This window comes from Rhopalosiphum padi, chromosome 2, assembly GCF_020882245.1.
Source record: "Rhopalosiphum padi isolate XX-2018 chromosome 2, ASM2088224v1, whole genome shotgun sequence".
NCBI lineage: Eukaryota > Metazoa > Arthropoda > Insecta > Hemiptera > Aphididae > Rhopalosiphum > Rhopalosiphum padi.
Window position 1 is genome coordinate 59,574,913 of NC_083598.1, and position 11,011 is coordinate 59,585,923.

The following is an 11,011-nucleotide window of genomic DNA, read 5'->3' on the forward strand; positions in this document are numbered from 1 at the left end:
TACTTAGGTGGTTAATATTTGGATTTTCGACGTTTTTTTCGATTCAGAATGCAAGTCCGAAGATGCCTAATGCACGCTACATCGTTTTTGAACCCATCGCGTGTACGCTTCCGTCTTAAAAATACGTATATTTAGTATTTTTGGTGAAAAACGGCGAAAAATGAACAGGGGCCGTGGCCTGCCGTAATGTAAAATAAAAATCTCGATTATTTCGTGTTTTTTTTCGCGCAAACAGTTTCGGCAACCCGTCTCACGATGTGTGTGAAGTTTCAGAGTTGAAAAATAATTCCTTCCCCCCGAAAACTTGCATACGAGTTTTTTTCAAAAAAGTGGTTTTTACCGTACTTAGGTGGTTAATATTTGGATTTTCGACGTTTTTTCGATTCAGAATGCAAGTCCGAAGATGCCTAATGCACGCTACATCGTTTTTGAACCCATCGCGTGTACGCTTCCGTCTTAAAAATACGTATATTTAGTATTTTTGGTGAAAAACGGCGAAAAATGAACAGGGGCCGTGGCCTGCCGTAATGTAAAATAAAAATCTCGATTATTTCGTGTTTTTTTTCGCACAAACAGTTTCGGCAACCCGTCTCACGATGTGTGTGAAGTTTCAGAGTTGAAAAATAATTCCTTCCCCCCGAAAACTTGCATACGAGTTTTTTTCAAAAAAGTGGTTTTTACCGTACTTAGGTGGTTAATATTTGGATTTTCGACGTTTTTTCGATTCAGAATGCAAGTCCGAAGATGTCTAATGCACGCTACATCGTTTTTGAACCCATCGCGTGTACGCTTCCGTCTTAAAAATACGTATATTTAGTATTGTTGGTGAAAAACGGCGAAAAATGAACAGGGGCCGTGGCCTGCCGTAATGTAAAATAAAAATCTTGATTATTTCGTGTTTTTTTTCGCGCAAACAGTTTCGGCAACCCGTCTCACGATGTGTGTGAAGTTTCAGAGTTGAAAAATAATTCCTTCCCCCCGAAAACTTGCATACGAGTTTTTTTCAAAAAAGTGGTTTTTACCGTACTTAGGTGGTTAATATTTGGATTTTCGACGTTTTTTCGATTCAGAATGCAAGTCCGAAGATGTCTAATGCACGCTACATCGTTTTTGAACCCATCGCGTGTACGCTTCCGTCTTAAAAATACGTATATTTAGTATTTTTGGTGAAAAACGGCGAAAAATGAACAGGGGCCGTGGCCTGCCGTAATGTAAAATAAAAATCTCGATTATTTCGTGTTTTTTTTCGCGCAAACAGTTTCGGCAACCCGTCTCACGATGTGTGTGAAGTTTCAGAGTTGAAAAATAATTCCTTCCCCCCGAAAACTTGCATACGAGTTTTTTTCAAAAAAGTGGTTTTTACCGTACTTAGGTGGTTAATATTTGGATTTTCGACGTTTTTTCGATTCAGAATGCAAGTCCGAAGATGCCTAATGCACGCTACATCGTTTTTGAACCCATCGCGTGTACGCTTCCGTCTTAAAAATACGTATATTTAGTATTTTTGGTGAAAAACGGCGAAAAATGAACAGGGGCCGTGGCCTGCCGTAATGTAAAATAAAAATCTCGATTATTTCGTGTTTTTTTTCGCGCAAACAGTTTCGGCAACCCGTCTCACGATGTGTGTGAAGTTTCAGAGTTGAAAAATAATTCCTTCCCCCCGAAAACTTGCATACGAGTTTTTTTCAAAAAAGTGGTTTTTACCGTACTTAGGTGGTTAATATTTGGATTTTCGACGTTTTTTTCGATTCAGAATGCAAGTCCGAAGATGCCTAATGCACGCTACATCGTTTTTGAACCCATCGCGTGTACGCTTCCGTCTTAAAAATACGTATATTTAGTATTTTTGGTGAAAAACGGCGAAAAATGAACAGGGGCCGTGGCCTGCCGTAATGTAAAATAAAAATCTCGATTATTTCGTGTTTTTTTTCGCGCAAACAGTTTCGGCAACCCGTCTCACGATGTGTGTGAAGTTTCAGAGTTGAAAAATAATTCCTTCCCCCCGAAAACTTGCATACGAGTTTTTTTCAAAAAAGTGGTTTTTACCGTACTTAGGTGGTTAATATTTGGATTTTCGACGTTTTTTCGATTCAGAATGCAAGTCCGAAGATGCCTAATGCACGTTACATCGTTTTTGAACCCACCGCGTGTACGCTTCTGTCTTAAAAATACGTATATTTAGTTCAAACATAACTTCTTAAATTATTTTTTTATTAACCTAGAAGTGAATGAATTTGAGGATATATATTAAATGTATTGATTGAACATGCTACATAATTCATCAAAAATGTACATACGACTATTTCAGTTGACGTCTCTCTAAAGTCGGAAGCGTCAATAACGTGAGCTGGTTGTTTTTTTAATTAATATTGTTTATTGTCTTAAATTAAATATAAAAATATTGAACGACACAATATTGAGCACAATCAGTTATTCATAATATAAGTAAATATATGAACGTAAAACAGTAGAGCAAAAAATATTATGAAAAAACAAATTATATATATTTATATATATACGTTAATACTATGTGTATAATATAAAAAAGGCGATAATAAAATAAATAAATAAATAATTTATGTATAGATATTATAATAATATTAACGTGTAATTAGCAGTATTCAATTACGAAGTCTTAGACGGGTTCCCGGGACAGCGTTACGCTGAAAATAATATTCTGATATCATTTGTTATGATGAAGTTGTTATAAGGTGGGTGGCTGCGGTAGGGTCAGCAGTGGCGGCCGATGCGATGGGATCGGCCGAGAATCTCGTGTGTCTGTCCGGAACATGTTCGGACTTCAGAGCGCTTCGTCCCTCTGACCGGATTCGTGTTGCACGCCTCCGGACACGGCGGACGGCGACGAGGCCGCGGACGACATCATCGCGGGACCACCGCCACCGCCACCGCCACCGCCTCCACCGCCGATGCCTCGGACGTGGGCCCTGTACGCGGCCAGTTGCGGGTACGGCATGACGTCCGGTTGCGCGATGCTCCGGGCGTACGGTCCGCTGTTGTCGTAGCTGCCGAACGTGTCGGCGGCGCCGGGCGCGGCGTACTGATGCGAGTGCGTCATCACCGGCTGCTTGACGATCTCATACGTCGTCTTGGACGAGCCACCGTGGCCGCCGCCACTGAACAGCTTCTTGAACGCAACCAGAATGGCCAGCGTGAGCGCGATTTTGCTCACCAACAGCGCCTTGCCGGCCAACAGCGCCAGGCCCTTGTACGCCATGGCTAGCAGACCGCCCTTGAGCATCATCAGGTACACCTGGCCGCCCTTGTCCTTTTTCTTCTTACGGCCTGCAAAGAAACAGAAACGGAGGATAAACCATAAGTCAAACGAAAAATTTTACTAAATGTATTTTTTTTTTTGAATGAATAAACTACAAATAAAGAGATTTAAAACAAGGTATTTTTTGAAAAGTCGTTTAAGAGTCTGATAGATCAATCAGATACGTTTAATTTAACTTGGCCATCTTAATGATGTAGGTACGATTTATAATATTATTACGCGCCAATATTTTTAAATTTAATTTATAGTATTAATAATTTTATGTATTTTAGTTTTTAAGTAATAATTTTAATACCTAACCTAGATTTCTAGATTTTATCAAATAAATAATATTGTTTAATTTATAAATTTTAATATTTTCTTAGAACTCCACCCGTTATGCAAACGTGATAAGTTAGGTAAGTTAAGGGTTTGGGTTCACTAATTAATTGTGATACTCAACGCAGCAGTAAAATTTCAGTGGCTGGCCGTAGTCCAACGCATAACCGAATATTCAGTGATGAATAATGAATAAAAAAAAAGATACGAAATACGATTAGGTTGTAATCAACCTACTAATAAAACAGGTAAAAAACTATAGAACAATAATAGGAGTAGTTATATTTCTGGTTTATCTAACACATTTTGTACATTATAGTTTGAAGGAAATAATAATGAGTCGGATCTTACACCACGTGCAATTTATAATGTGATCAAAATAATCACGAGAAGTTGTACTAAATATTCTTGGAACAGATTTTCGATATCTAAATTTGCCGATTTTATATGATTTTTTAAAAAAAAGAAAAATTTTACAAATTTCAAACACATATAAAATTGGAACAAAAAAAATTTTAAAATTCTGTTCCAAGAATATTTAGTACAACTTCTCGTGATTATTTTGATACCAAAATCATGTTTCTACGATCAACAAGGCCTGAGTACTATTGGAAGTACGAAAGCCTGTTTTTCGGTCGATTTTTTTCTACTGGGACGGCCTCTTAAAGTGTTATTTTTCTAGGTGTTTCTAAATGTTATATTAATACCTATGTCCTATGTACCCAAACGTGTTATTTTTTTAGAGATATGGTGTATCCAAACGGTGTATTCATTTGTACCCAAACGTGTTAAGGCCATTGAAACATTTACGTCGATCCTAGAATTATTAGGGTATTTATAATAATTCACATACTCAAAAAACAGGGCACTTGTCCCAAATCAGCTAAATCAATGTAAGATATCTATGATTTAGCTGTAATAATATACTGTTATTATTACTACATTCAAATTGCAATATATAATAAAATTCATATTTTACCAATCGGGTATCAATTATACTATATACTTGACACTTGTGGTTTTAATGGCTTAATAAAATATTATCATTTGTTATATTATTGTGTCTTGCAATATTTTTTGATACACGATCTAGACAATGTCAAAAGTGTAGTAGTGTACGCTAAATATTACATTACCAGTTAAGTACACACCATCATCGAGGTCTCTGCTTTCTTCGAACATCTGTGGCATGGACAGCTGAAGCGATCTTGACCTGGCGAATCTGGACAGTTTTTCATACAACATCGAGTCCACTTGTTTACCGAAATCCGCTGAATTCTCGGGTATCACATTTTCAGCCACTTCACTATTGTCTACCTCTAACGATCTGCCGTTATTTTCAGATTTTTTCACCAAAGATATACCTAAAATAATAATACAGTGTTATTATAAGCGATTTCAATGTCGTAATCGCAAAATACACTAAAAAGCGTAAATAGATAGGTATGATAATTTCATAGAAATTAAATCGCATTATAAAAGTACAATCAAACTCGATGTCCACATTAGCAGACACGTTATATATTTGAATAAAAGTGAAAACATAGATGTCTTAACATGCGTGAAATTAAACAACGTTAACTGTTAAAATTCACGAGAAAAGAAAATATACATGCATTTGACATTTAAACGTATTTTCGGTTTTAAATGGAAAACAATTATTCGTGTACAGTTCTTAAACTAAACGCATTGTCTTAGTACATCAAACTAATGAAACAAACTACAAACATAAGCGCCATTCTAGACACTGTACGTGTACAAAATCTAAAATAATTAATTATACTTATACACTACCTACGCAATACTGTTATAATCCGAACGAAAATTATTTCGACCGAATATAATATAGTTATGTATAATATGTCTTGATTATTGACAACTTTTCGATAAATAATATACCGCAAGGTCGTAAATATCACGTTTGACCATATTTTACTAATCATTTTTTGGATATAATAATAAATTATTGTAAATACAATGTTCGGTCAATTACACGTTACCGTCAGTTATTTGAATGTTTTCCATATGAATGGCTCTATCCAGCATCCGGAGTGCCCGGCTCTTCAGGCATACAACCATTTCCGGTTGGTCCGAACACTGTCTGTATGCATTAAACATCATCCGGAAACCGGAGACTTCGGAAGTTGAGGACGGCGGCACTTCCGAACTGGCCGTGCACATTGCGCAGCCCAAGACTGTTAACCTGCATATGAACAAAAATAACAGCGACCAGTGTTAAAAATAATATATAAGCTACCTATATTAATGTAAATAAATATTGAGTGAATTTAAACCAATAAACCTGCATCATAATATGGTAAGTTAAATTCAACAGATTTTACTGAAAAAAATTGTATTCAATATTTCTACGGACAAAACGAACGTTTTTTATTCTCCGTAATTTATTTCCTACGTTTTTTAGCATGATTCCGATATCTCGATATTATAATAAAACTATTATACAGACGTACCGTAAATTTATCTGTGATTAAACGTGTAAATTCCATTCATTTGTAAAATTATATTCGTAAAATAATATATAATAAAAATATGATGATGCAAAAAACTAACTGACCTACATGGGATTTCAAAAACTGAAATATTGTATAAATGGAATTTGTGCAATTCATGTGTGTCAGATTAAAAAAAACTGTCAGTGATTTTTTTTCTTTTTAATCAAAGCGAATAGCGTATTTATACGCTTTTTATTATTGTATATAAGACTCACTTCAAATTTCCAGCTAAGATATTTGAATTTTACATTTTAGTTATGGAGATAACTACATATTATGCATATATATCTGTATACAATATTAATTCATATTCAATAAACATAATTGTCGAATAATAATCATTCACATAACAAAAAATTAAATTGTATTTTGTTTATGGTGAGTGATGAGTAGGTATTTAAAAGAAATCAAGTCTCTACAGCTCACAGACTATAATTATAATACAACTTATCATAAATTCATATAAATAGTAAGTAAATTAATATTATAATTATTAAAATAATATAATTTAAACAATAATTCTCAGAAAATGAACTGATCAAAAAAAAAGTTATTATTTAACCATAATATTTGCAGTTATTATTGTTGAATTAAGATAGAAATTATTAGACAGAATGTTTTGAGTTACCAAATATTTAAATTGGAGATACAAAAGACGTCTCCAAGTAAAATTTCTTGAAAACAAAATACAAAAGCGTTGATTTTTACATTGTATGTTAATTTTATATTTTTAACAATATTATAAGTGGCGTCATGATAAATAACATTTTATAATTTACATTTAACTTAATATTGTCATTTTACCCGTAGTCAAAAACGTACTATAGTATATTTATCTGAGTATCTACTAATAAATTCACTTTTTTGATTAATTAAATACATTTATAAAACTATTTAATTGATAATTATATTATTATTATGATAGTTGATTACAAGTACTACAATGATGATCTAAGTATTATAAACCTTTCAATGAGAAAAAAAAAGTTGGACACAATAAAAAAATCTTAAACTATGCATAAATGTGCATTCACTTTTCTCAACAATGCCTGCAGTATTACAGATTTTCACGGAAAATAAATCATTTACATGACAGTGAATTTTTTTCTATCTAGATATAAAAATGCGACTCGCGTAACTATCGACGGGTATTGGAATTAGAAAGTGTTAATATATTATTATAAATACGGGACAGGCACATGGGCATTTCGGAATCGCATCGATTGACGTTTAGGGAAATTTTTTCCGGACATCGCGAGAACAACGGTTGCTTCGATCGTATTCTATTGCAAGTATCGCAAAATCAAAGCGCCCGTGTCTACACTTCGTGTCCGGAACGCCAGTGAAAATATCGTTTAATTATTGTGATATTTAAACGTCACGTTATATGTGTCACCCCTAATGATGCTTATTTGCATGTGCCCGAGGTCGCTCATTATTATATTATAGCATGTATATACGATACGACGAAAATCGGTAATTATTATGAAAACAATGTTAATCGCTGTCGGGTTTAAACACCGAATCGCCCAAAATATTGTGTTTACATGGTCTAATTTGTTTAGTCGACTTTTACCGCGAGTACGCGCGCAAACTGTGATGTGTCTCTGCTGCGTGCACGACGCATGAGTGTATAAGTAGGTAGACGGGCGGAACAAGTCGTATTATAATAATATATTATAATAGCAGAAATAATAATAACGACGGGAATAATAATGATAATAATAACGACAACGACGACGACAATAATAATGATGTGTAGGTATATACGGTTAATTTTGCCACGGTACGGGTACGCGCTTTTTCGGGTGACGAGGCAAAGTTATTGTTTATTTCCCGCCTTTTGTCTCCGGTATTAATTAATCGACGCTTTTATTTAAATCGTCATTATGCCTCACGCCACGTGAACCGCGGAGTCCGTGTGCAGACATTCCGATAGGGACGACGAGACACAAACCTCAACAGTTCACTAGGCCAATACCCCGGCGGCGAAAATCAATCGAGAAGCCGAGAAGCCGCGCGCGCCTCTTATTAGGTTTTCTGACGAAAAATTGTAGTGAACACTCGCGCTACCCAAAAGCGTGTGCTGTGTGGATAACACACACGAAAATGTGTACCGAAAATTAGAAAACATTCTCGATAACAACGGCGTTCTCGTGTGCGATACCCATACAATACTGTGGCCTACAAGACGTATAGACGACGGACGTTTCTCGACAGCAGTCGACGGTGGCGTAATGAATTTCACTAGCGATCATCAGACGGCCAAGACGAGTACATGTCTAATGAATTTGTCTCACATATTTCGCTACAGTTTATAATATAGACAATGTATAGGTATGCGTACGTACACTCGAAACAGTGTGTTCGGTTTGAAACTAGACAATACGCGATAATATCGTGTCGGACTTCCTGTTTTTTTTTATCATTATTATTATTATTCCTACTCATTATTATTTTTTAGTAAGTATTTATAATATGTACAAAAGTGAAGAGCTGTCCATTAACAAAAAATCTCCGCGGATGACCTAATTTAAAATATATATACAGTATGATTAATGTATTCGATTTGTAAAGACATCATCGTATAATGTAATATATATCATTCCCGCGGATTCGAGGAATTTGTTTATTGCGCACACGCGTTGTTCGTCGTTTGCGCATCGATAACACCGTAACGTTCAGTTTAAATCGAACGAAATACCTACAATATTGTTTAGTGTATCGTGCATGAAAGAAATATGCTTTTCAAACAAATATGTTTGTAACGAGTATACACATTCTGTGTACATAATTGGAAATAAAGAAAATTAAAAAAAAAAAACAAATTGTTATTAGTATCTTAACAATATATCGTTTCAATCAAATATGTGACTAGAAATTATTACAAAGGATGATAATATGTGTAATAAATAATTTGAGTATACCTACTAATTACTATACCATGTAAAAATAAATAAATATACTATTATCGTAATATTAAGTTATTTCCTTGAAAAATAAAACCAAAAATGAATTACATAATATTATCCAGGATAAAAAAACATATATATATATATATATATATAACTAAGTTAGTAGTTTTTATTTAATAAGATTTGATTTTGTCCCTTATAATGTACAATTAATGTATAATGACTTATATGAAATTATTTAATTTTATGCAAAAGTTACGTATACAACATTAAATTATAGTTCTAATAAATAACATACTATGGAAATTAAATAAAACAAAATAAATATGTACACGTCTTCCTATATTCAATAAATGTGTAAAAAAATATCGGTAGGTATGTATATATTATCTTTAAAAAAATAAACAATTTATATATATATATATATGTTTATACTTCTAATTTAATTTTATTACATATAATTTTTTAAGTGTATATCCAAAATGTCTTAAAAATAAAATAAAATAAAATATAGTTTGCAAACATTAAAAGGATGTAGTTATTTTAATCAAGCTAGGTATATATATACGAGAATATTGCATTATGACATAAATATTTGAGAACAATGTATTTGTTTGAATAATGTTTATATATTATTATATATAAGCTATTACTTTATTTTATATATTTTACAATTATTAAAATTGGCTTTTTATGTAAAAACTTTAATTAATTAATTATGAAATATTTCCTCTTTTAAAATAATTGTTAAAAATACATGGTCAAAAAGAATCTGATATCTTTTGAACAATATTTTATTGTGACAAAACTATCTTAGGTACTAAAATTTACCACATTCTAGAACACTATTTTTATTTATAGAATAAAAAATATTAATTTAATTATTCAAATATGACACTAATCATTAAATTATATTTTAAAGCCTAGAACGATTGAACAATTCAAATTAACGTAATTGTCTAGTATTTTTGTTCAATTCAAACATCTCCAATCCAATATAAAGTTATTCATAATATATTATTAACACATTAAATATTTAACTTATATGGTTTAATGAATAGTTTTTATAATATTTATTAAATCGTAAATGTAAGTTTAAATAAAAACGCTTATAACTAACACCTAACAATATTCAACCTAACACTGTAGATGATTTTAGACAGTTTAATAAGTTGAAGTTGTATGCAATTCCTATAAACACTATATTAAAATCTATCTGAATAGATTATACTTTTGGTATTTTGCGTAGTGTTCTTATTATATGTATCCTTATAAAGTTTTTATAATAATATTTTAGTGGTTAATTGTAATTACTATAAATTTCAAGTGTCTAAAATAACTTAGTCGATGAGAAAAAACTGAAAAAGATACACGTTTTACTATATCGTTAAAAATCGAAAACACATCTGGTATTGTTGTTTCACATATTATTATCTCTTAAACTTATATTTATATTATTTTACGATATCCCAATCTAGGATTTGACTTTACATTAAATTAAATGCGAGGGCATAATATATTATAAGAATACAAAACTTGCGATATGATATTTATTATAAACTTGACGATGTACTAAGTATAAAATATGTTTTTAAAATCAACTCGTAATTTAAAATATACAGCTTTTAAACTAAAGATTCTTAAATTATAAGTTCACTGTTACGAAAATCTAATTTTTGAACTTAACAAACACATTTTAAAAATAAGACGCTTACCGGCCTCGGAGTAATAAGTCGTAACGCGTTTCTATGATGCATAGTATAGCCATACCTATATAATATCTACATAATAAGAGTATTGTAATGATTTACCATAGCAGCGACGTATCCATGTCTGCGGACGGAAACGACGGTGTTTTCCTATTATAATTGATCCAAAAATACAATAACCGCGGCGGTTGGTCGGTATCGACTGAACGACGGTTCGCCGGCGGTGGCTCGTTTTATTCGACCGGAATCGACGTCGTCCGC

General features: G+C 32.7%; 1 protein-coding gene across 2 annotated transcripts; it reads right to left on the reverse strand.

The window, feature by feature from the left end:
* Positions 1 to 2,480: 2,480 nt before the first annotated feature.
* LOC132922037 (uncharacterized) lies at positions 2,481 to 11,011 on the reverse strand. Of its 2 annotated transcripts, none has more exons than XM_060985339.1 (4): positions 10,853 to 11,011; positions 5,614 to 5,816; positions 4,765 to 4,977; positions 2,481 to 3,303 (listed from the first exon to the last, which is right to left on the reverse strand). In XM_060985339.1, exons 1-4 carry the CDS (start codon positions 10,870 to 10,872, stop codon positions 2,801 to 2,803), a joined length of 939 nt encoding a protein of 312 aa, XP_060841322.1. In that variant the 5' UTR covers positions 10,873 to 11,011; the 3' UTR covers positions 2,481 to 2,800. The 2 variants fall into 2 exon arrangements, with proteins under 2 accessions (XP_060841322.1, XP_060841321.1); XM_060985338.1 differs by having other exon boundaries at positions 4,750 to 4,977.

Bases quoted from the DNA above. Each gene is read 5' to 3' on its own strand.
- LOC132922037 (XM_060985338.1), bottom strand. From the start codon at position 10,872: ATGGATACGTCGCTGCTATG. The intron at 5,817-10,852 runs GTAAATCATTAC...GTTCATATGCAG, and splicing joins ATGGATACGTCGCTGCTATG to GTTAACAGTCTTGGGCTGCG. The intron at 4,978-5,613 runs GTAACGTGTAAT...TTATTATTTTAG, and splicing joins AAACATTCAAATAACTGACG to GTATATCTTTGGTGAAAAAA.